This window comes from Cyprinus carpio, chromosome B19 (assembly GCF_018340385.1).
Source record: "Cyprinus carpio isolate SPL01 chromosome B19, ASM1834038v1, whole genome shotgun sequence".
Lineage (NCBI taxonomy): Eukaryota > Metazoa > Chordata > Actinopteri > Cypriniformes > Cyprinidae > Cyprinus > Cyprinus carpio.
The window spans coordinates 3965948-3992918 of NC_056615.1; the positions used below are offsets into that span (position 1 = coordinate 3965948).

Here is a 26971-nt window from a genome sequence, read left to right on the forward strand (position 1 = left end):
TTATTTTCTTGGAAACGCACGGCGAACGTAGTTCCAGGCAGCTCTCTTGACCGCATTACAGTTCCATATCACTTCGCATATAGTAAAGCTATAATAACGGTCACGCAGTTTGCACAAAAAGGTTTTGTCAGCGCTGCCCTGACGATTTTATCAGTTAGCCTATACAGTGTAGCAACTTAAAGGCCACACATGACATTTATCACTTATAGAGACGCTGCAGCAGAAGAGTGTTTAGAGGCGCACAGAGGTACGTTAGCCTAATTCACACAATCTCTTTCTCTCTGTCTCTCTCTCGCTCTCTTTCTGATAACTTCATTAATAACTGCATTAGAATGCTATCAACGTCTCAAGCCTCCGTTACCAGTTTAAAACGACGTTTTGGTACTAGCAAAAGAGGGATTGGATGAGATGCGGAAGAAATAGTCCTACTCACAATAGCGATTTAAGTACAAAAACCGGACGAATCCCTTTAAATAAATCATCGGATCAATGTCTTGAGGTGTGGTAACCGTAGTATAAGCGGAATAATAATAATAATAGACTGCGAATTTACAGTGCGCACTTTCACTGCATGATTCAGTCTATTAAAATACATTCAGAATGATCACAAATTCAAGACATTGGGGCAGAAAATGTATTTATTTATACCACTTCATATAATTAATCAATTTCACATAAAGAGTCCGTTTTTTTCCTCCAAAAATGACCATGATTACAAATGTTGATTTTTTTTTTTTTTTACAACAGTTCAGTACACTAGAAGTTAATTAAGAGACCCATATTGCCTGTGTTTGTACTATTTCGACAACATAAATAATTCCAAACAAAGCCACACAGCCACTGATCTATAATAGAGATCAGTGGCCACAGCACTGTTTTGCGTCCCTGAGCAACATGACGGTGTTTCGTTCCTGAACGAATCAAACATTTAAATGATTCAGTTCAAGCCCAGTGACTCACTTATTAACAGTGACTTGCTGCTGCCTACTGGCGGTCTTAATTTCACATTTTTATTATTTAAATAATTTCAAATATCAGTATTCTACGGTGTCCGAGAGAGCTCAACGCGCTGCAAATAGAAAAGACACCTGCAAAAAAAAAAAAAAAAAAAAAAAACTTCATCAATTTGACAACACTCACAGAAAATGCTCACAACACGACCAAATAACGAAATGCACTGCAAATAGAAAAAAAACACCTGCAAATTAAGAAAACAACTTCATCAATTTGACAACAAATGCACTGCAAATACTCACAGCACAACCAAACAAAGAAACGCACTGCAAATAAACTTCTTTGTTTGCGTTGTGAGTATTTGCAGCTCGTTTGTTGTCAAACAGATGAAGATGTTTTCTTGATTTGCTGGTGCTTTTTCTATTTGCATGTGTTTTCTTAAGTTGCAGCGCTCCACCGTATTCAGCGTTTTATGTTTAATATATCAAAAAATTATACATTTGTAAAAATAGGCCTTTGTAAAGGTAAATAAAAATATGCAGATTTGAGTATGCCAATGTAAAAGCTGATAGAACACTGATGAAAATATTGCTTCAGAATAAATTGTTACTGTAAATATGAAGATTGTACTGTATCTTCAAGATTGTATTGTACAGTATTGCATCTTCTGCCATTAAGATGAAGATTGACATTTTGTTAAAGAATAAGCACTTTGTTTAAAAAACACAAACAATTTATGTTCTATTATGAGTTTTAACTACTTTTTGTATGCTGTGTGTGTGTGTGTGTGTGTGTGTGTATGTATACAGACACACACACACACACAAAATCTTTTAGAAGGGCTTCATGTTTTAATTTTGCCTGGGGCCCCCACTTCATCTTGGTTCACCTCTGCATACAACTAAAACACTTGAAAATGTTCATTGCATTATACATTTTTCTTTTTAAATGGTGGTTAGCATACATCACATACTGCACAGTAGGAATTAAACTGGAATCCCATTCTGAACATAGCCATAAAAATCCTGAATTACACTTGAGGCAGCCCACTACTTGAAGCAAAGACAGATTTCTGGGATGCTGTAAATGCTGAAATAACCATCCCACTTTTGGACTTTACAGTATTGCTTGCAGAGGGCAGATCATTTCCTGCTAAAAACCAAATATAGACGTTCTCTGTGTAGACTGTAAGTGAAGCAATTGTACTCACTTTAGAGCAGACATTGAGAACTGCTTCTAGATGGAGAGGTTCGCTTCCTGGAATCTGACTGGACCCTGTTGACCAAAACCTGCAGGGCTATTCTGGGTCACTTCACACTTAGAGGCCGAGGAATCCAAGCTGTTAAATTGAGGCTGGTTTTGTGCAGCTATTGCAAAAAGTAGTTATTTTCCAATTAAAAATAACATTTAAAACATTCAATGTGATTATGAAGTGGTTACCTTCTCTGTAACTGCTGGAAAGTGTAGGAGAAATCCTTTGGATGGCACCTTGACCAAACTCACTTGGCATGGCAGTAATACGCCTGGTGCCATCTTGGCTTTGGACTCCTTTGGAACAATGGGATGAAGAACTAACAGGCTTTTGTACATTTTGACCTGGCCTCAAAATGTACAAAATTAGAAGGTCTGAAGGTCTAACCAGGGGCAAATGGTATTTTACGCTCTGGAAATCCAGGATAAACTTTGGGCTTGTTGAATTCTGCTTTATTTTGAACATTTGCAGGAGCCTGCATCATCAGGATTGCATTAGAAATGGCCACTGAGGACTTCGCTACATCATGTTGAGCTCCACTTTGAGAGGGGTAAACAGGCTTAAAGATTTGAGTAGGTTGACTGTGGATATTGTAGGTCTGCTGGAATTTGGGGTGGGTAGCTTCAGGTGGTATCTTGTTTATCTGAGCACTTTCTGGGGCCTTGAGAAGAATCCCATCAGAGCTCATTTTCTTGATTATCACTTTTAGCAGAAGTCTGAATCTTTTGAATACGATTTTACATTTGATCCTGCAAACAATCACCTTGACGGTGGGGCAGGGGAGAGCATAAGCGCAAGCAGGATCGTTCCAGTTTCCCATTTGTTTCACCTCAGGGCCAATCACGGGGAAAGTGTGTGCTGAAACTCTCTGCAAATTAGCGGTTGGCATGCTCCCTGTTAGAAACAAATAAAGAGGACACAAACAGCATGAGACAGCAATGTTTCAGAAAAATAGCAGTAGTGTGTTAGATTTACCTTCATAATTCCCCAAACAGGTTACATAAGCAGGAAACAAGGCAAAAAGAATCCTGAAAACAAGCAACAAGTCAAACATTTGGTAAAGCAGTGTACATGTTCAGCTTAAGAAAAAAGTTTTGTGCTCACCTTAAACAGTATGTAGAATCCATTGTTAAATAAAAGTAGCCAGCAACTTCTGTTATAGTGTCCTCACTTGATAACTTCTGGCTAGACCTTAATGGGAATACCTTATAGACTTCACACATCACCTTCAGCCAATCAGCAATCAAGATACCTGCTCGGATACCAAGATACCGGTTTTTTTTAGTATGCTTGATAAAATCACTTGTAAGACAGAACAGAAAATAAAACAAAAATGTAAAAAAAGTAAAGCAATACTAATAAATTTTAATGAATTCAAATGAACTATAAAATGTGTTGTCAGGTAACCTAAAATGTGTTACCTACTAACCAAAATATTACTTACTATATAAAAAAATCAAATATATAATTATATATTTACTGTATGTCATTGACTTTAATATTTTAATAATTTTCATGACTTTTCCAAACCTGGAAAATATTTTATCTGCTATTTCTAGGTTTTTCATGACTGAAGAAGCCATGCATTTAACCTTATTTCTAGACTATGATGAACATATGCTTTCTAACCTACTGCACAACCTCATCTGACCATAATTATATTCGCTTCACTGTGAACTCAAATCAGTTAAATACAGTACTTACCTTTTTCATGGACTGAACATGGTAAAGAAAGCACATAGCTGACAACATTTTTCATATTTATATTGAAAACTACAGGCATTTTGTGTTAAAGTTTAGAGAATTGCAAAATATTATGTATAACATGAATGGTCTGTCTCCACATCCAGTATGTATTTTGAAGCGAGTGCTTTCGAGGAAGAGGCGTCATAATGCATCAAGCTCAAGTACAGACATGTGTTCACAGTATGGGGTTTCATACCTTAAGGAGGTATGAAAGCCATTAATGCTGTCTAATAGCCTTCCCTCATTCTCGCACGCATACACGCACCGCTCTGACAATTTTCCATTCCCACCTGTGCACATTTGATAGATAGGGATCATTAGTGTCATTCTCCTGCAGTCAGCAGGAAGGAGAAGCATCCGTCTGTCTCCTGATACCAGGTACTTTAAGCGCTGAGGAGATCTGTCACACCGGCCTACTTTTCCTTGGCATGTCATTTCATCCTATACATTGCCCCTCATTTATTCCTCCAAAGTCGGGAATTTGGAATCCAGTAATTTCCTTATATATTAACAGGATCCTTCACGAGCTCTTCACCTGCCATTATGGAAAGTGATGTGACTGTGTGACCTTTACATGGAGCTGTGATTAACAGTCAGATTGACATTCAATTGTATGGCGGTGACTTGTTGGCTGTTAATATGTGGCACTTGCAGATGTTTTCAGCTTTATGTAGAAAATAAATAAGTGATTCCTGTCAAGATCTGTTGGTGAACAGAAAAAGGACATATAAAGTTGAGTAAAAAGCAAGTTTTTTTTCTTGCTAACATCATCAGAAATAATCACAGTGGCGCAAATAAAGTGACTCAGTATGGAAACAATGAATATATATATATATATATATATATATATATATATATATATATATATATATAGATATATATATATATATATTTTTTTTTTCAGCTGCAATGAGTCTCATTAATCAGAAAATATGTATCCAGGAAAACACACTTCATCAGTCCTGCAAACGCCTTTGTTTTAGTCTGCATTTCTTAGACAATTTTCAAGAATAAGCTTCAGTAATGGCCAGCCATACTTGGCAAACTCCCTCGTCAGCAGATTCTCCTCAGCAAGCAGTGGCATACAGGAGAGAATGTCCCATTGTGAGGTGTAGTGTGGATCTATTCATCATCGGACATTCAAGGATTCTTATTATAATACTTGGACTAGATATTGTACTTCCCCATCAATCTTACACCTTGCACCACCACCAAACAGATCTGGCTATATGAGTGAATCTTACTAAAGCATGTTTAGGTCACGTCACCCTAAAAATAAATCACATTTAAGACTATTTTTTCCCCCCTCATTCTAATTACCAAAAATGCATCCAAGTTTTTTGTTTGTTTGTTTGTTTGTTTTTTGTTAAATTAAAATTATAAACTTTAGGGTTCTCATTAGATTCTTACATTAAATATCTACTGTAATAGACTGTAAACTATACCGTACTAATGTCAATGCATGCAAAAAGCAACTTGGACATTATGCTATGAATTTCTCATTTTATGTTCCAACAAAGGAAGTCATATAACCAGTATGCATATAAATCAATATTTGCCAGTAGTAGACAGTAAACATATTTTTCAAATACCTATACTTTATCAGATTAGTTTTATTTAACTTTTTACTCAACTAGATTTAATATTGTTCCTCATGTTTTTCAAACTAAAGAAACCGAAATTTGAATTTGTGAACGATTCTTTTTTTAAGATTAATCTGTTGGATCGGTTCACAAATGGCACTGTATGATTTGTTCATGAAGTGGACTGATCACATAGCAGTGGCTCTCGAATCAGCAGGTGCTTCTCAAATTGAAGGCTGCATCTTGAAGCTTCCTAGTCCAGTCCTTCAGAGGCTTTTACACTAGCTCTCCTTAGCATTAAGCACTAGAATGAGATGTCTAGTAACTGCACATGTCTATGCCAAAATGATTTCCATCCCACAGGCATATTGGAAGAACCAAGCACCGACTCATTTTCTTCTTTTTCGTGAATTGAAATGTGTTGAATGGATACACTTGATGCATCTTTTAAAATCTGCTGAAGGATGCAGCTTTCCAATTGAGATGCACCCAACAACTGATTCAGTGATCTGTTAAGAGTCTACAGTCAAAAACTCGCTGAATTTGAAGTGGACATTCAACCGAGACTGCCTTGCTTTCAGTTGTTAAAGCCCTAAGACTGGCAAGAGTGGCTTCCAAATCTTCAATACTTATCTTGCTGGGTCTGTCCCCTGCTTTTGACACAGTTAAACACCAGATCCTCCTGTCAACCCTATTGGCAAATGGCATCTGAGGAACTGCACTCCAGTGGTTTGAGTCTTATCTCTCAGATAGGTCCTTTAAGGTATCTTGGAGAAGTGAGGTATCCAAGTCGCAACATCTAACTACTGGGGTGCCTCAGGGCTCAGTTCTTGGACCACTTCTCTGTCTACATGGCATCACTAGGTTCTTTTCTTAATAAAACAAACAGACAAACAAAAAACTAACACTAGCTTCTCTATTCTTTTTGTATTCGAATTATTTCTTTTTATTTATTATACAACTGACCAGTCACAAAGAGCTTGATTGACAGGCGATCTGACCAATCTGAATGCAGATATTATGTGCCGCTGCTGCTATCCACCATCTTGCCCGGCAGCTACAGCCGGTCTCCATAGAGAGCCATGTTAAAACGGGGTAAAAAACATTTTCAATATAACTAAATATGAAAATGTGCACAGGATTAAGCTGTGCTGTTGTTAGCTTCCACAGTAACGGCAATAAGCTAAGGAATTCCTTTATAGTACTTGTTTTGCATACAGGAAATCTGTCATGTCTGGTGCTGTATGCATGGCTTGCAGCACTTAAGTTAAAATAGAGTGTGAATTAATACAATAATACGTGTGCTCTTATCATTCTGTGGACAAAATCCCGTGAACTTTGCCCCGATCGGGAGCTGTATATGCACATCTGCGCTCATCTGTCAGGTCCTTTACTGCACAAATACGGTCACTGCGACATTCTAAAGTGATGAAAATATGTCATCATGTCATTTTTAAAACCATTTACAGAGGTTTCACCTTATATTGTTGGCTCGGAAAACATGTAAATGCGCAGTAGCTGCAGCTGTATCCCTTCTACCCTTAACTACAAATTAGACAGGAGAGTAGATTAACTTTGGTGGACGGGTGGGTCTTTGCAAATGGTCATTTAACAAAAGCAAAATTGGCCTCCATCAATAACTTGCTCTATTCTTTTTCTATTCTATCCATTTTCTTTTTATTTATTATATAAATACAAAAAAAAAAAAAAAAAAAAAAAAAAAAACCTTGCTACATGTACTGCGTCTGTGATCTAAGAACCTCTCGGCTTGAGTTGTGTGCTAAAATAGGGTATCTGTGCTTTTACTCAAGTACTTAAATTGTGTAGGCCTACTTTGTCCACTACTGTAACTGCACACAGAATATAGCTTGAGTGATTTTTTTAGTCCTAGAGGGCCACTGTCCTGCAGAGTTCAACTCCAGCCAGCTCCAAAACACCTGCCTGGAGATTTGTATGGTAATCCAGAAGACCTTGATTAGCTGGTCCAGGTGTGTTTATTTGGATTGGAGCTAAACTCTGCAGGATAGTGGCCCTCTGAATTTGAAACCCCAGCTCTAAAGGATTTTTATCCATAAGTCTGATCGTTTGGAAGCGTAATACCACACCTCTCCTCAGTAAGCCACATTATTTATGTAAAATATCACAAATTAAAATATGAGGTGTAAAGTTTAATACTAATGGCATGGGTGTAGAGTATTGAGGGGATGCGTAAATTCGTCCCCTGCAATTTGTTTTCGGGAAAGTGTGTTTCAGGAAAGGGCCGGTGTCAAGATTCAAAGGGACAAGATAGTCTTTGCATGTCATGTTTTATTTGCTTACAAAACTTGGTAATGTGAACATTATGGAGTGCTAAACACTCTCATGCAGTGAGAGTGTTTCATACTCAAAGCTGGAGGGCGCTCTCACACAGAAAGTCCAACAGACTCATAGAAGTAATAACTTATGACGGACCAGGGCTACGTTCCAGTTCGGTTTTTATGCCCTTCCCTCACTAGCTTCCCTCCGTCTCGTTTACTTGGATGTACGTCATTGATTACGTTGCACGAGTGCCCACTACTGGTGGAACCCTTTCATTGGGCTGAACTGGAACGTCCTAAGCCCTTGAAATATTAAAAAAATAAATATATATATATATATATATATCATAGAGCTGGTTGGTGTGGGGCAAATTAAAAGCAATCGTGTTGCATTGCGGTATATGAATTAGTCTGAATTGTACATATGAAGTAGACTTGCTCACTCAAAATTGAGGGATCGAGGGTATGTCTCTATATATTCTTCCCTCATCCACTTCACAAAGTGGAACACACCACAAAATGGCAGTGGGGAAGTACGCAGAGAAGTTTGCGAGTGGATGTCTAAAAGTAAAGTGGAACACAACCCAAGAAATCCCTAATGGACCCTTTTCACATTTCTGGGTTTCTCAGCAGCGGAAGTCGTCATAGTTTGGTAAACGTCTATTGCAGTGAATGGGAGACTACCACAAATATTTATTTTTATTTTTTTGCATTCCAATTTGCTCAGATAGCAAAAGAAATGTGGCGCAATAGTTTTACAACTTTCAAATTTAACAAATTTACCATCACTTCCATAAATGCTGTATTAGAAACACCCTTACATTAGCGTTTTTTTTTTTGATTTTTTTTTAGTTTGATGCTAGCGTTAGTGTTATATATTTTTTTGTTTTATAAATGTATATACATTTAATATATATATATATGTATAGGAGGATTTACAATGCTGATGACATCCTCACAGTCTTGTGAAAAGGGTCCATATGGACAAAGGAGCTACCTAAGGTCTATACAGACCAATCATAAAATAGTCATTAGGAAAACAGAGGAAAAAAATATTATAGAATACAAATAATTGTTTATTGTCCAGCAATGTATTTAATTTATTTCTTTGCCAATTAAAAGTATAAAATGAGAGAAAAAAGGTATTATTACATTTGACATTTCTGTTCCCCTCATTTCTGAAATGATGGGTATGCCCCTGAGTAATGGTTAGGAGTTTGTTCAAACCACTAACCCTAATTATGACCAAAATTGATGCTTAGTGAGCAGTATCTAGTAGTATCTAGTAATAGAATAAATATAGAAAGCTATTCAGTATTTTCATTACTAGGCAGAAGGCAACAGTGACTTTGTCCATTGGCTTCTTATGCTCACTTTTATATTATAGGTGTGTGACGGTGAAGTGGTGTGTGACTAAATATTGATCTTAGCCAATCTGTCATGTTTCTCATTGACAGGAAGGAACACTATAAGATCAAAATAAGAGCCTGTCATGAGTCAGCAGTGGTCCAGATGGCATCTTCCCTTTGGAAGTATCTGCCCTCTGACCTCTAGAACCTTCTCCACATCCCAGCCAATTGCGCACAGCTAGCCCTGGCTTGGCACTTAGAACCCCCTCCTGCTCAGGCATCTGGTCATCTTGAATAATGTACGTAATAACAATAACTTGAGTCATAATGGGCTTAATGCACAGCAGGAACAAAAGCTCAGATTACCTCTAGAGAAAGACACGCCCACATCTCATCATGCTCTTCCGTCAAAAAAACAAACAGACAGCAACAACAACCAAAAAACGTAATAATAATTGTATTCCATTTGACTAGCACTCCCTGTACAGCGGGACTAATGTTATTACAGAAGATGTTCAATAACGCGGTCTTGGAGGATTGTTCCTGCATTCTCTTGAGTGGTCAAGTGAGACCCAATTAAACTAGGTTAGTTATATTGATCTCTGTGTTTGAGTCATTCTTTTGATATGGTTTTGCGGGCTAGCTTTGGCCCCTGCTAGTAGATGCCACATCTACACTATTGGATAGGAAAAAAAAATTGCACCGATGCAAAAAAACAAAAACACATTTTGCAAATGACATTATAAATCACAAAAATTTAATTGTGTTTTAGTAGATGTGACATATTCTGTGACATACTTGGTTGTGCTTACAGTTTGACATGCGTAAGTAGAAAGGTGGTGAGTAGGGGGAATGCTTACTTTGTGTTGACCGTTCTAAATGTTTTTAAAATGTTCTTTTTTGCTGATATCCTTATATAAGCATTTATAAATGTTCAAAGAATGTAAATGAATGGGAGTGTAAATTGGATTGTGGGGAGCAGTGATTGTATTTGGTGCTGAGGTTTATTTGGTTATCAATTGTTTGGGGTAGCGATTTTGTTGGGATGCAGTTTCTTTTTGGTGCTCAAGTCTGAGCAGCAGTGATTCATTTGGTGCCCGATATTGAGCAGCAGCGATTCTTTGGGGCCCGAGTCTGAACAGTAGCGATTCATTTGGAGCCCGAGTCTGAGCAGCAGCGATTCATTTGGAACCCGAGTCTGAGCAGAAAGTTATTCATTTGGAGCCTGAGTCTGAGCAGCAGCGATTAATTTGGAGCCCGAGTCTGAGCAGCAGCGATTCATTTGGAGCCTGAGTCTGAGCAGCAGCGATTCATTTGGAAACAGAGACACAGTAGCGATTCATTTGGAGCCCGAGTCTGAGCAGTATTGATTCATTTGGAGCCAGAGTCAGAACAGTATTGATTCAGTTGGAGCCCGAGTCTAAGCAGTATTGTTTGATTTGGAGCCTGGATCTGAGCAGTAGCAATTTATTTGGAGCCTGAGTCTGAGCAGTAGTGATTCATTTGGAACCAGAGTCTGAACAGCAGCGATTCATTTGGAGTCAGAGTCTGAGCGGTAGCGATTCATTTGGAGCCTGAGTCTGAGCAGTAGCGATTCATTTGGAGCCTGAGTCTGAGCAGTAGCGATTCATTTGGAGCCAGAGTCTGAGCAGTAGCGATTCATTTGGAGCCAGAGGGTCTGAGCAGCACGTAGCGATTCATTTGGAGCCAGAGTCTGAGCAGTAGCGATTCATTTGGAGCCAGAGTCTGAGCAGTAGCGATTCATTTGGAACCCGAGTCTGAGCAGTAGCGATTCATTTGGAGCCTGAGTCTGAGCAGTAGCGATTCATTTGGAGCCAGAGTCTGAGCAGTAGCGATTCATTTGGAGCCAGAGTCTGAGCAGTAGTGTTTCATTTGGAGCCAGAGTCTGAGCAGTAGTGATTCATTTGGAGCCAGAGTCTGAGCAGTAGCGATTCATTTGGAGCCAGAGTCTGAGCAGTAGCGATTCATTTGGAACCCGAGTCTGAGCAGTAACAATTCATTTGGAGCCAGACTCTGAGCAGTAGTGATTCAACTGGAGCCTGAGTCTGAGCAGTAACGATTCATTTGGATTCATAACTGTAAATATATCAAAACCTAATTTTTGATTAGTAATATGCATTGCTAAGAACTTCATTTGGACAACTTTAAAGGTGATTTTCTCAGTATTTAGAAATTTTTTTTATTTAAGTTTTTTTTTTTTTAAATAGCTGTATCTCGGCTAAATATTGTCCTATCCTAACAAACCATAAATTAATGGAAAGCTTATTTATTCAGCTTTCAGAAATGTCTAGTAGGAAATATTACGAAGTCTGTAAACAGTATGTTAATAGAGGCCAGGATGGGACATGATAAAGACAGATGCTAAGAGGAGAGAACAGATGCATCAGCAGAGAAAGTACAGGAGAGCAAGCTTACTGTTCACAATGCTCAAAATATTAGATGAAAATCCTAAATTTTGAATTTGGAGTGAGGGTTGAAGGAAATGCAATTCACATCTGTACAGTAGAGGGAGCAGCTTAAACAAACATTTCAGTTGTGCTGCCATTCTTGATTGCATGAAGAATAGGACACATGAGAAGGAAGTTCAACACTCTTCAGCAATAATAATAATAAATAAAACACAAATGCTGTGTTTATTTTAGCTCATAGTTTGGTTAAATTGGATCCTCAAAAATCAGCAGCAAAGGCATCGGTTAATAAAATTGGATTAAATTTTCTAAAGGATATTTGTGTTATTTGACATTGTATAATTATTGTATATATGTGTAATATTCTGAGTTCTGTTCTTATGTGATCTGTTTTTATGCAAGTGAGATGAGTAAATACATGTTTACATCTAGTCTAGATCTACAGTAGCATGTTCACACTGTGCACACAACTCCGCACTAACTCCTGATTTCTCTCAATATAGTTTGATTATTTGATATAGTTGCTCATCGGTCTGCTAGCCGCTATTGTAAGCTGCTGTATGAACAGATGTTTCAAGACTCAAACCTTTAAGTAAATATGATGGTAAACCTTAAACACTGATGGTGTGAACTTGCAGGGATGCACACTTAGGATAGTTCTGCAAAGATCAGTGCTAAAGGTTTTGCAGCAGTATTGTAAAACGAATGTGGTTTTGACTCACATACAGAAGATACAACTGTCGAAAGATACCACGGTAGACAATGATATACTGTAGACAAAGATACACTGTGTCAGATCCTGACATGGAGATGAAAGAATTTATCATCAACTGTTACTCGCATATATGCTGTATTCATACCCACGCAATTTGTCATAACCCCACCAATGGCATTTTTCTCCCCGAGATGATGACTAGAGCTAAACAACGAGAAGTTGTTCCAAGATCTTCTGGTCGGACACATCAGCAGACAGGGAGGCAACACAAGAAACAAACCCACATAACAGCACCCACAGCTGGGCAGAGGGCAGGGAAAACCCAGAGGGATGATATAATTTCTGACTGTACTGCATTAAGGGAACGCAGTATGGATGTAGTCGGAGATCAAAGCGCTTTGATGGCTCTTTTGTTGTTCGGGATGTCAGAGACATTATCCTATTGTTGGACGCGGGGTCACTGGGTTCCACATGCATTTGTTTTTAATTTGAAACTCAGTCCTTCATTCTGCCTCTCTGTTTGTGTGAGGGGCCATGAAGAAGTCAGGCTTTGTGGCAGAGAGGGTTTTGCAAACCTGTCAAGATTCCTTATTTATGCTTGCATGCAATAATCATGATTTATTGACTTATTGTCTTTCGGTTACATTAACACATTAAATCACGATAAAAATAAATTATATTTAGTGTAAATTAAGTAAGGGTACTCATAAATGTTGACCCAATTCACTTTATACGTATTTAATGTATACTTTTCTTCTGGGAAAACATAAATATAGCTGACTCATCCTGCACAACACAGTGTGGTAAACACATTATCGTTTAATCAAATCCTCAAGAATAAGAATGACCCTCCTGCTAACACCACCTGCAACTGATTAGCAAGTAGCAAACCATAGTTCATGTGACATAAGCATGGCCTTTTGGCTATTTTATTTATTTACTTTCTTTAAAAGAAGCTTTAGTAAAGGAATAGTTCACCTAAAAAATGAAATTTCCTGAAAATGTAGTCACCCTTAGGCTTATGATGTAGATGAGTTTGTTTCTTCATTTTATGATGTATTTTATTTATTTAAGATTTAGATTACCAAAAATAAGTATACTTCAAGTTTATTTTATTAAGTATACTTAAGTAAGTATACTTAAGTAAAGTTCAAGTACATTTTTAAGTATACTTTATGTAGTAAGTATATAAATATCATTGTACTATAGTATACTTGTAAGTGTACTGTTTCAATACTCCTTGGAACTAAATTGGCCCACTTTCTAGTATATAAAAGTATATTTTTAAGTATACTTTAAGTATTGCAGTAGTAAACTTTGAGTACACAACTAGTTTACATCTATGATTTTAGTTTGTACTGCAACTATACAAAATGTAAACGTAGGTGTACTGACAGTTTACTAATTAAATACTTGTAGCATTTTATTACACTTTGAAGTATAGTCTCAACTGACAGTTTACTAATTAAATACTTGTAGCATTTTAGTACACTTTGAAGTATAGTCTCAACTGATAGTTTACTAATTAAATACTTGTAGCATATTAGTACACTTTGAAGTTTAGTTTTAACTGATAGTTTACTAATAAAATACTTGTAGCATTTTATTACACTTTGAAGTATAGTCTCAACTGATAGTTTACTAATAAAATACTTGTATATTTTGTCTCAACTGATAGTTCTAGCTAATGCATTCTTTTTTATAAACACTTGAATAATAATGTAACATTTTAGAAGCACTTTGAAATTCCGAATTAAGTTTCAAACGTAGATGGAGTTTTGCTTGACAGGTATTTGCACACATGAGCTGTTTTATTATCATAGGGAGTTACAAAATTACATATTACATATTCAATGATTCCAAATATTATTTTTTTTCCTTTGATATAGGGGTGAGACATGACCCAAACATTTCTTCATGAGGCTCATGTAATGGGGTTTCAATTGTCTCTCTGTGTCATAGAGAGTTTTGCATGTCTGTCATGGCTCCCACTTCATGCTAGTGAGCAATAATCATGATTTATTGTTTTTTATTAAACCCTCTGTCTTTCAGCACAGCACATTACACAATATAGAGTGCTGCAATAATGTCTTCGACTTCATTTGCTCAGATTATATGATTATACATGGAAAAGCCACATGAGTATGTAGCATATCCATCACTGTGTTTGTGCATGACTGGGAGTGTGTGTTTGTGTAAACAGGTGCATATGTGTGAGTGTGAGTTGATTGTTACCCCTAATTGAAAAAGTGATAAATGGAGCCGACACATCATTGGCTGTACCTCCAGCTATAACAACCCCTTTTACTAAAGCTCTCAAAAACAATCGTTCGCCAAAGCTCAGCCAACAGTCGGACAATGGGACGCCGCCGCTGGGAGTAGGACTTTCATAGCTGCCTATTGTCATTGGGCTGGTTGGACAACTGGACTAAACAAATAGATAAACCTGAATAAACAGCACAAGTTTATAATCAGTGCTTCGGGAGAAAATTAGATGCTTTATATGTGTGTTTGTTTGTATGTGTGAGACAAAATCTATTATCTGTTCAACTAACTTAGTATGTACATAAACATACATCTAAAAAAGAGAAAAGAACATCATGCAGTCTTGCTGAAACCACAACGAAATCACTTGATTTACAGCATAATAGCTTGCAATGACTCACTGAAGACAAAATGATTTAGATTTTGCTATTTTCTGAGAAACATGAGAGTGTTTCCCTGTGCAAAACTCGCTGCGAAGTTGGTTGCCAGTGTATTGCTATGTGGCTGCTAATGTGTTGTTTAGCATATGCAGTTGCAAAGGTGCTGTGAGTTGATGCTAGTTAATTGCACGTGTGAAAAGATGTCTGCTTTTGAATTGTTTTGAATGTGCATTTGCAGTGTACTTCAAATCTTAAAAGTGTATTAAAAAAAAACTGTACTTGCAGAAAGTATAATATAATATTAATGAAATAAAAGGCCACTTAAGTGTCCTTAAGGAGAGTTCACTTTCATGACTGTTTCTTAACACACTTAAGTACACTTTTAAAACGGTCATGAACAGCCATTTTTATTTTGTACTGTTCTTTGAGGTCCACTTCAATATTTTTACATTAAAAAAAAATCATAATTTAGAAGTAATAGGCTATTTTCTGTCCTGTTTTTGACACCTCATCAGAGCGCTCTGTTTGAATAGGAGTGGCAGATCATAGACTCGGAAGTAAACGCACACTGCTACGATTGGCTAATAGTTGTGTATGATTGACAGCCTATATCCTTCACAGATGGATGCTGCTAGGTCAAAAATGCATAAATACTCAGTACATATAAAATTATCTGGTTAACAGACAAAGCAATAGTGATCACGTAATAAAACAAAATTGTGTGCGACATTACTGTTGGATCCAATATAGTCAGAGAGCATCGTCTTTTAGTTTCAAGGTTTTTGAAAAACTGTGTCAAACTGTGCCTTATTTGTAAACGAATCTGTGGTAAAGTTAAGTGAACAAAGATACCAAGTTCTTACTGACTCTGTCTGGCACTTCATTAAAAATAAAATTCTTTCCTAACACTGGGTTCAGAAGGAAGGCAACGCAAACACTGTTTTTCCACAACTTGGCACTGCACAGTGTCTTGTTGTCTTCAGATAAATCTTTGGTTTCTGCATTGATCTGCATGTTCGCCTCTTTTGTAAACACTACATGTGTGAATCGGTGGGCGGGGCAAAACAGGCAGCGACGTAGAAGCAGGCAATGAGAAAGTTTTGAGTTCTGAAACTTACAGGATGTTTTTATAGTACGATGAACTCTTGTATGTCAAAAGATTGTAATCAGCGTTGTTTACGTTCAGTAGACAGCACAAGCATGCTGAACGTAAACAACGCTGATTACATTGATTATGTTCTGGGATACTCTCCAAAATGGCTGAATAAATTATGTCATTATTGTTTTCTTTGCGCACAAAAAGTATTCTCGTAGCTTCGTAAAATTATGGTTGTACCCCTGATGTCACATGGACTATTTTACAGATGTTCTTGCTACGTTTCTGTGCGTTGATCGTTATATCCTTGCTGTCTACGGAGGGTCAGAGAGCTCTCAGATTCCATCAAAAATATCTTAATTTGTGTTCCAAAGATGAATGAAGGACTTAGGGTTTGGAACGACATGAGGATGAGTAATTCATGACAGAATTTTCATTTTTGGATGAACTATCCCTTTAAAAAGTTCAGAATCCATTCCAGAGAGAATCATGATGCATTCAGAATCAATCCACAAATTGCGATGCAGTCCTAGTTGCAGCGCGCTTCAGAAACCCTCCACCTTCCCCAGCTCCACCTGTATAGACCTGCTATGGGCTGATGATGTATGCTATGGGAGTTATTGATGTTATATGTGCAGCAGCAGTATTTCTTACATGCTCACAGCAGCATGCCTGTGGATGTATTGGCAGTAGCAAGTCTCGGTACTTACTCTGCAGAAGCGTAGCAGATCTACTACGCCAAGACCAAACACATAAACATTGCCATTACCATGCTAAACTTTTTGAGAGTTCTTGTGACCGAAAAATGTATGTGTGTATTTATATGACTCAACACTTTTCTTCAGTAGAAATCTATGAGTTCTTTCTTTGTTTTACCATCTATCAGGCCAAAATCTTCCTGCAGGATGAGTTATGAAGTGATGTTTAATAGGTTTAGGGTTTTCTTCAATCCCTCACTGTAAGCATGAGCAGTAGAATAGTGGTGCTTGTTTGAGCCAACACCACTAAACATATATCTCAGCGTGATAAAACAAGCCATATATATCTTAATAAAGATATAAGACATGGAAAGAGACAAGAAGTGTAACAAAGAGATGTTTGCTAAAGAATTGAAAATGAAAGGACAAGCTGGAGGCTTCTGGAGGCTCTAAGAAAGAAAGAAAGAAAGAAAGAGAGTTGAGGGGAAAAATGCCTCTCCAGAAAGTCAGCTGCCACTAAATCGCTGTTGTCATGTTGATGACTGTTGTGGGTTTGCCTTTAATGTATTCAATCCCTCATAGATGTGAGATTCATTTCATGAACCCATATATCAATCCATTAAACGTCCCTTAATGGTGCCAGGATGTTTCTAAACCAAAGCGCATTAGAGTCTGCAAACACATGACTAATTGCAAAAGAGCAGCTTTTCTCTGTAACATCCCAAGGGCGCTTTTCTGTTTAACAGCAAAACCACAGTGTAGGGCCATCGAGAACTAATAAAACTATGAAAATAAAACAAGTGGGTCTCATGAACAGCACAGCGGTCACATGAACTTGGATGTCTTTGTTCTTCTTCTTAAATGGCTGGCTTGCTTGAAAGTCAGAGGCAAACCAGATGAAATTCAGAGCTTTGTGATATTTTGTCTTTCCTGCAGGCTTTCCATGAGGCCGAGAGAAGATGACATTAATCTTCAGTACTGTTCTCTGGCACAGCGGTGTCCGGCCAGATGATGCCAGGTAAATATCAATTTTTGTGGGTCTGAGCCTGAGGGCGGCCATAAATTCATAACTAATTGGCTAAATTTCTTCGTTGTTTTTAACAAGCCCACCATGGTCTTCTGCACAGGGAGCTGTTGGAGGAAAGAGGTACTTTGTAAAGCCTTCAGTTCTGCTTTCATGCTGCATTGACTATCAGCAACACGAACATCATGTCATAAACAGGCACAAAGCCATTAAGCAACAGCAATAAAAACGCTTCGATATATAGGGGCTTTCACACATAGAGGTTAAATGGCTGTATGCTTTTTGCTTGACTTTCTTCACTCATTGGTTGATGCTTAGTGCTTGCACAAATTAAACTTTACTAACTCGCTGCCAGTGTGAACAAACCTTTTTTGTTTTCTAATTTACTTCATTGTAGAAGGCCAACTTAATCAAAAACCTTCATTAAAATATTTTAAAATGTTTTAAATTAGACACAGAGCCGTGCTCTGAACCACAGATGATTTTCAATGAGGCATTGCATTCAACTCTGTGCTGAAGCCGATTATCATACATATGCTGAACTCATGTGTTTGATTTGCAGCCGTAAAAATGCGACTTAGCTAGTTATTATCAGTTATGAAACACCTCTGATGCCCTTCAAGCTCTTTCTAAAGGCCTTTTGTTAGAAGGGAGAATAATATCACAGCATCGGTATTCACATGATGATAGATTTCCACTGAGTCCATGCTCTAATATGTAATTTTAATTTGAACTGATCTGAAGGATAATACAATAAGAAACTCAAAACTAGTGGGGAAACTTTTATCAGGTACTGCGAAGATAAGAAAGGATGAGGAGGGTTTGCGGTGAGTAATTTCTACTCTAAACTAAAGGAGAATGATCCTTGAGCTGTTCTGTTAACTAACGAAAGGAATCCTCCTACAAGAACCCACAAATATCTTTCTGACCAGCAAGACACAAAGAGACTCATTTCAATTTCAAATTTAAAAACCTTTATTTTTAAGCATGCAAAATAAACTCTGCCCTGAAGAAAGACCATTTATTTGTCCATGCGATGCATGACACATCCACAAAAGTTTAGTTTTGTACTGGATACCTGATAAATTCATGAGTAAACATTTTGCTTTTGGCAAGCCACTGAAAAGGTTTTCCCTACCTCTTTAGAGAAAGGTTCATTTGAATATAATGAATAATACATGAGTATAAAGCTATAAAAGCACAATGGAAGACGGTCCAAATATCTGTGAAGTTTCATGTACCAAACAGCATAATTTGAATAGTTTATCAGGCACAAAAATGCTTTCATTATGAGCAAAGATGATGCTTTTCCACAGATAATGCTTCTCGGTCCAAAACATTGTTGACAAATGAGTGAATCTCACAAAGATATATATATATATTTTTTTCCCCCACTTATATATTCCACATTAAATGTACTTTGTCATTAAAATAGTCACAATGCAAAAAGTCAGGAAAAACAGCCTTTTGGTTTATGCTAAATATTTATTTTTTCTTTTTGATAAGGTGAAATATAAATTCATTTACACACAAGAAAATTCCTGACTGTCTTTGTGAGATTCACTCAAAGACTAAATAGTCTGTATCTTTTGACAAACATATGCTGCATAAAATCATGTTATCCAGGCAGTTAAGTGAAGTCCAGCACATTGGCACAACACATCAAGCATATTTCTTTTCAGTCTTGCACATTTGGAAACAGAACTCGGAAACAGAGCAGGGGACCGTTCAGCACAACGGCCCCAGCTTCATCTGTATCTTATCACCGTAAAGTCCCTTAAACAGAAAAAGCTGGGGAACATATGAGGAACTGAGCCAGACTGAGTCTTCAAAGAGCGAACAGGCTTGACGGAGGAGGGGTCTCGCTCAGCGGCCCTCGTAAGGGCTGTTTCTCATCATTCTGACAATAAAAATGAGTGGAATAAAAACAAAGCAAAACGTCTCTTTTGAGCGAAAAAAAAAAAAAAAAAAAAGCAGCCGGAGATTTCTGCAAACTGGGTCTCTTTCTTCAAAAGATCCTCCTTCTAGAGCTTAGAGGAGGTTATCCTCCTGCTGGAAAGCCTTTGGAGAGAAAATCCAGCACATTCTTCGCAGACTCCCTGTGGATAGAGGGACAGAAAGGACCATAGAAAGCTGCTAATATGGTTGCTTGGGGTCCGATGCGAAAAACTGCATTCACTTCCATAAAAACAGGGTTGCAGGGGCATGCAATAAAACAGTTCTCAAAACTTCACAACCACATATTACACATATATAAGATTTGTCCCCTTGTGAAGCTGGCCAGCCTCTTAAATCCAACGAACAAGGCACTTGAGCACCAGAGAGGTGGGCAATACTCCAGCACAGGACAATGGAGACTGGTGGGGGGTTTGTTGGTGGTAGTCAGAGTTACTTTATGGCTTCTGCCCCTTTATTGGGTTAATCCTCATACATCCCATGATGACTGAGAAGCAAATGCATCTCAGGGCCAATTCTGTGCAGAATTGAGGGGGAGGTGTGCTTGTTATAAAGGCTTCAATGAGACAGGCAAGTACGTGCTTTTCACAAGAAATGTGCCTACTTAAATATATCTAAATGTTCGCCACCTGTTGGGGAAAGTTACTTTTAAATAAAAAATAATGCATTAGAGTATCGCATTACTCCATAAAAAGTAACTTATTGCATTACTTAGTTACTTTTTATGGAAAATAATGCATTACATTACTTTTGTATCATCTGGGCTGGGCGTGCTTATTTGTTTTTAATAACAAAAAAACCCAAAAGTTACATTTTGCCAACTGTAAGGGCCCTTTCACACCAAATGCTGAAGAAAGTGCCTTTGCACTGACTCACGATTTCTCTCAACACAGGGACAGGAGAGATGTTAGTGAATACATGGGAAAACAAAGTAACTTGCATTACTCAGATATTTCATTGTAAATTTAAAAGTAATGCATTACTTTACTAGTTACTTGAAAAAAGTAATCTGATTATGTAACTTGCGTTACCCCCAACACTGTTCGCCGCACAAATGGATGTTAAATGCAATGGAAAACTAGTTCATATAAGGAGCTCAGTTTGGGAAGAGCTCACACATCAGCTGTTGTCGAGACTTGCGACAGTCTGGGATCGGAGTCGATCTCGTATCGGTAGTGGTACCCTTCCCAGACTTCCCGGCATGCGTCGCGCATGTCATAGATGCGCTTCTTAATACCTTTGCGGTTCAGGTAGAGCACAAAGAGGAACATGAGACCGACAAATCCCAGCACGAGACCCAGGAACACGTAGGAGGTCTGCAGTGCGAGATTGTCACTTTCTCCCGCTTTATGGCAACCCAACTCAAGTTGGCCCACCGTCAGTAGCGACGTGTTCTGCAAGGCGACTGGGAATGCGCAAGTCAGGCGCTCGATGTCCACCACTCGCGCCTGTGAGCTGTTCACCCAGGCGGCGAAAGGCTCGATGTCGCATGTGCAGGTGTAAGGATTCTCCGCCAGGTGGAGCCTCACCGAACGCATCTGCTCCAGCTCTTTTAGAGCCTCTTCACGCAGGGTCCTGAGGGCGTTATGGGTGAGGTGGAGCTCCTGGAGGTGATCCAGTCCTGTGAACGTCCCGTTATGGATGGACACTATAGAGTTGTTGCCAAGCTGAAGGCGCCGCAGGCTTACAAGATGGCAAAAGATGCCCGGGGGCAAGTAGACAAGCCCATTACTGGACAGGTCCAGTCCCTGCAGGTCTTCCAGGCTGCTCCAGCGAAGAGAGGTGGCTAAAAAAATGACAGACGAGTGGTTGTAGAGAGCCCGACTGAGGTTGAGCTCCCTCAGCATGCGGCTCTGGACGGTGAATGCCTCAGGATGGATGACGGCCAGCTGGTTGTTGCTGAGGTCCAGTGATCTGAGGCTCCGCAGGCTAGAAAATGTGCGAGACTTCACCTCAGAGATCCTGGAGAGGAGAAAAGGAACATTTGACACTACAGTCGTGGGTTTTGCCATTGAAGAACAGTTTTTGGTTCCATAAAGAACCCGTCAGTGAAGAACTGTTTTCTTGTGTCAAGAACCTATATCCAAAAGAACCTTTTATCCACAGTAAAGGACCTCTTACACAAGTCTTTGCATTAAGGTTCTTAATGGAACTATAGATGCCAGAGTAAGCGTAGTTGCAAGGTCAGAACTACAACAGATATTGAGGGGTGTTGATTTATTTGGATGTTTTATACCATGTCGGCATCTTAGACCAGTTTCATGGCAAAAAAGGGGGAAAATGAGATAAATGTTTTCCTGCTGAGGGAATGTTTCGAATAAAACGGTTTACATTCAGAAGGAAAACATTCAACCAATATTATGACTGATTCGATTTTCAAATCTGGTGCTGTTTATATGGTTCTGCTTTCTTTTTAATTGAGCCACATGCCATACATTGTGTTTCATAATGAATGAGCTAATAAAATGAAGTAGAATCCTATAAGTCAAGGATGTGAGAATAAATATCTTAAAGCTTCTATACTTGAGCTTTCCCTTTTGAAAAATCAACTACACTAAGGATTTACAGCGATTTTAGCCTCTACAGTCATTAAAATGATGGAAGGATTCTTACACTTGTTGAAGAAGATCCCATATTGAGTTACCATAACTTTAGGTTACACTTTATTTTAAGATGTCCTTGTTACAGTCAGTGTTGGGGAGTAACTAGTAACATGTAACTAAATTACATAATTGAATTACAAAATAAATGTAATCAGTTACAGTTACTGAGAAAAAAAAAGTGTAATTAAATTACAGTTACTTATGAAAATGTTAACGATTACAAACTGGGTTTTTCATGGCTTGGGAAATATATACTGTATATATATATATATATACTGTATATATATATATATATATATATATATATATATATATATCCCAAGCCATTGTTAGATGCCAGTGTTTCCTGTCATAACTATGGAAGATTTGATTTCAAAAACAGTGTCATAGCTATTAAACTCTTTCTTGTTTTGGTTTTAAATATGTATTTAACCTCATAATGATCTTAAAGTCAGTCAGATTTTGTAGTGGCTGTGCTTTAAAATTAAATTATTATAATCTTAATTCAAGTGATGATGGATTTTGGAATAAGTGTTGAATACTACTGTAAGGTTAAACTCTGCCTTTATGTATTAAAAAAAGATTTTAATTTAAAATTTAGAGAAGTAATCAAAAAAAGTAATCAGTTACATTACTTTAATAAAGTAGTTGAAATAATTACACTACTACATTTTAGATAGAGTAACTTGTAATCTGTAATCTATTACATTTCCAAAGTAACTTCCCAACACTGGTTACGGTGTAATTATACATTTAAGTAATGAGTAATATTTATTAACTGCATTCACTTACTATATGATTAGAGTTAGGATTAAGGTTTGTCTTAGGGTAGCCTAACTTGCTTGTAATTATGCATAATGTATTATTATAAATGTAAGTACATAACGTGTAACAAGGACACCTTAAAATAAAGTGTTACCTAACTTTACTGTAACGGTTATGTATGTAACAGTTGTTAACAGTAGTTCAAGGAACAAATGTACTACTAGCTTCTTTGAATATGCATCGTTGCGTTACCTGTTGTTAGACAGAGACAAGTTGGTCACGTTCTCCAGTCCCTGGAAAGACTCGGGTCCGATCTGGCTGATGTGGTTTCCGGTGATGAAGAGGTTTCTGGTGTAGCTCGGGATGCCGCTCGGTATGCCCCGAAGATCTTTGGAGACGCATTTAACCGTGAGCGCGGCTTCCGAGCACTCGCAGCCGGCGGGACACAGCGACGCGCCCGCGGAGAGCGCCGCGCACAGCAGCCCCAGCACAACCGCGCACCGTGCAGAGGCGAGCATGGTCAACTATCAGCAAAACCGCATCAATCTGACTCAACAAATGCCCTCGTTCAGCGGCTGTGCGTCCGCTTCTCCAGAGTGTCTCTCCAAGTGCTCCTCGCTCGGAACCTCTCTCAGAGATCTTGAGTGCCCCTGCGTGCTCGACTTCTTTGCATTACAGAAACTCATGTGTGAATGAGAGGCAGACACTTTATTTCCATGAGAAAAGGAGGTTCTCTGTGTGGGGCGTTTGATCCGCTGCTCTCAAACAATGCGACTGAATCACTCTCAACAATCAGCAGGGAGGAGCTTTACTCGCACCTCTCCGCGCAGACCGATACCAGCCCACATCTCGCGCTCATCACTCTGATTGATGGGCTTAATTAATAGTGATTAAAGCTCATCAAAAGATTACGATGATCTCTCACTGTAGTTGATCTTTACTACTCCAGTACTGTAGCTAAAGGTGTCCAGTTTGCTGCCTAAGCACTTAAAAATATGTGGTCTACTGTTGCTTTTATGCGGTTCTTTGGAGGTCGATAAAGTTCTTAAATTGCACTAGAGCAGTGGCTCTTAGTAAGGGGGTGGGGCCCACGAGGGGGCCTCAGTAAACATTCAAAGAGGGCAGCATTCAAACACACACACACACACACACACACACACACACACACACACACACACTAGTGCTATCGTGTCCAAAAAAATGTGTTTACACAATATATGTCTGTACTATGTATAATTATGTATAGCTATATAAACACATACACATGCATGTATATATTTAAGAAATTTTTTATATTTATATATTAAATATATTTATATATAATACAAATTATATTAATATAAATATAAACATGTAAATACATGCATTATATTTTTAAAAAATATATACTGTATGTGTATGTCTTTTTGCAGTATACAAAATAAATATACACAGTACACACACATATATAATGACGTAAAGAAAAACTTTTACCTGGATGCGATTAATCGCGATTAATCGTTTGACAGCACTTTTATAGTTTTTTTAATGTTTTGAATTCGATTGTATTTTTATTAGGGGTGTCAAATGATTAATCACGATTAATCACATCCAAAATAAAAGTTTTGTTTACATAATATATGTATGTGTACAGGGTATATTTATTATGTATATATAAATACACACACATAAATTATATATTTAGAAAATATTTACATGTATATACATTTATATATTTATATTCTTATATTTTATATTATATATAAATATATTTAATATCTAAACATAACATATTCTTCTTAAATATATACATGCATGTGTGTGTATTTTATATATACATAATAAATATACACAGTATACACACATATATTATGTAAACAAAACTTTTATTTTGGATGTGATTAATCGTGATTAATCATTTGACAGCCCTAATTTTTATATTTTCTATGTAATGTTAATTTTATTTAAAGATTTAGTATTTTTGTTTGTCATTTTGCTGTTTTTAAATATTTATCTCTTTTTAATTAATTTTTGTTTTAGTTTCAGTACATCAAGTTAATCTAAATGAAAATGAGAAATGTTACTCTGAAAACTAAACTGACTATATATATATATATATATATATATATATATATATATATATATATATATATATATATATATATATATATATATATATATATTCACATTTTGATATAAAAAATCTTCAGTCATGACAAAAAATAAAGTAACTTTTTTTTTTCTTTCTTTCTTTACATGCATCTCTTCAACTAGCATATTCGCGACATATAATTTTACTGTAAAAAAAAAGAAAAGAAAAAAAAGGCTAGTTGAGAAAGGATTTTACCCTTTGAATATAAAACTTCTGCTTATAATAATAAATAATATTATAACTATTTATTATTTAAATTATTAATATTTGACAGCCTTTGTTTCTGTTGTTAAAATAGAGAAAGATGTAAAATCATATCTCTCAGGGGCCTTTATGCATTGCGTGAGCTCCGAAGGGCTGAACTCACTGGACATTCTTCAGACCAGTGTAATTGGCTTCTGAGTTCACAATAGGTTTTCTGAAGAGGAATCCACTTCTTTGTTTATGTCTGGATAATCAGTGTTTTTGTATGTTGGGAACATTGATCTGATATCCCTTACTCCACAGGACTCCTGATGCTTTGAAGTCGGCGGGGGTCTGCTGAACTGAAGGGGGACAATAAGCTATGAATTCAGCAGGCCGCTCTTTTGCCTGCTGACTCTAGCGCAATTAAACGTTTCCAGGGCAACCGTTCAAAGAAATGCGCAAAAAAACAATATTTGAAACATTATAAAATACATGCATTTTAAGTCAAACTTTAAGTCTAGAGTCCAAACTGTTGTGACATTAATATACATATATAAATAAAACCCATAGTATACTGTAATAGTAAACATCTTTTATTGATATCAATAATGCATGAACATTAATTATCATAAATTATCTTGTTGGCAGAAGTTGTGTTTGAAATTTTATAATAATTATGCAACATTGGGGAATGTAAATCGATTAGGAAGATGATTATATGTGTCCATTAGTTTCTGATGACAGGACATGGGCTTTTTCCATCGGAGTTCTTGCTGTGGACGCAGGCTTTGAGGAAATACATTGTGCAAACTCAATAACTCAATTTTAAAATCACCATTACTGGCTTCTTGGGAGAAAAGAAAGGAAAAGACAATGCAAGACCAATACCAATTTCTAAAATGAAATCAGATAAAGCACACAGTCATCTTTCTTCACATTCCTAAACTACAGTTTAGTGTAGAAGCTTATAGCCCTATGAATATAAAACTACACGGTCACTCATTTGGAGTAAAAAAGTCCTTGTTTAGTGTTTTCAGCCTGTTTCCAGTTGTCCATGTGCTCTACTGAATGCTTGACATTATTAGGGTAAAATCAACAACAAAAAGCATTCTGCTACTCATATTTCTCTAACACTCAGCAGCCATTGTAAACAACGCATCTAGTCAAGCAGGCATTACCATACATACAGAAAACACAAAATATATCATTACAAAGACTTTAAGAACCTCATATTAAAATATATGCAATTGGTTATAAGCAGTAAAACCCAGAACAAACAACTTTTGAGTGCCAACCATCCGTATCAGAGTTTCTGAGTATCAGACACATGCGCACAGGCTTACAGAGCACAACACATGCAGCTAATGCAGCTGCAGGAGCTATGAGGTGACAATTTCATTATTATTAAAAGTCTGCTTGTTTGTAGTTGTGCAAAGTTCATGTAATGGAAAGCTTAACAGCAGTGCATGTAAAGAAAACATGTGCAGCTCATTTTTACGCACAGGCAAGTTTTGAATGAGCAAACGGGCAGAAACCGAAATA

At 37.3% G+C, this 26971-nt stretch overlaps 2 protein-coding genes and 1 long non-coding RNA gene across 5 annotated transcripts; 1 reads left to right on the forward strand and 2 right to left on the reverse strand.

Moving 5' to 3' along the window:
* The first annotated feature begins 72 nt into the window (after positions 1 to 72).
* Positions 73 to 26692, forward strand: LOC122140671. 2 transcript variants are annotated; one of them, XR_006157266.1, is made up of 4 exons: positions 73 to 247; positions 17701 to 17782; positions 17870 to 17911; positions 25751 to 26692. It is a non-coding gene; the product is annotated as an uncharacterized LOC122140671 (long non-coding RNA). The 2 variants fall into 2 exon arrangements; XR_006157267.1 differs by lacking the exon at positions 73 to 247 and adding an exon at positions 2619 to 2756.
* Positions 1042 to 3394, reverse strand: zgc:175136 (uncharacterized protein LOC100136863 homolog). 2 transcript variants are annotated; one of them, XR_006157265.1, is made up of 5 exons: positions 3311 to 3394; positions 3182 to 3234; positions 2395 to 3100; positions 2165 to 2321; positions 1042 to 1088 (listed from the first exon to the last, which is right to left on the reverse strand). XR_006157265.1 is itself a non-coding variant. In XM_042745239.1 (4 exons), the coding sequence occupies exons 1-3, from the start codon at positions 3331 to 3333 to the stop codon at positions 2589 to 2591; spliced, it is 588 nt and encodes a 195-aa protein (XP_042601173.1). In that variant the 5' UTR covers positions 3334 to 3394; the 3' UTR covers positions 1834 to 2321; positions 2395 to 2588. The 2 variants fall into 2 exon arrangements, 1 of the variants encoding a protein (XP_042601173.1); XM_042745239.1 differs by lacking the exon at positions 1042 to 1088 and having other exon boundaries at positions 1834 to 2321.
* tpbga (trophoblast glycoprotein a) lies at positions 18747 to 23895 on the reverse strand. The gene is made up of 2 exons (XM_019068255.2): positions 23365 to 23895; positions 18747 to 21706 (listed from the first exon to the last, which is right to left on the reverse strand). The coding sequence occupies exons 1-2, from the start codon at positions 23628 to 23630 to the stop codon at positions 20857 to 20859; spliced, it is 1116 nt and encodes a 371-aa protein (XP_018923800.2). The 5' UTR covers positions 23631 to 23895; the 3' UTR covers positions 18747 to 20856.
* Positions 26693 to 26971: the final 279 nt, after the last annotated feature.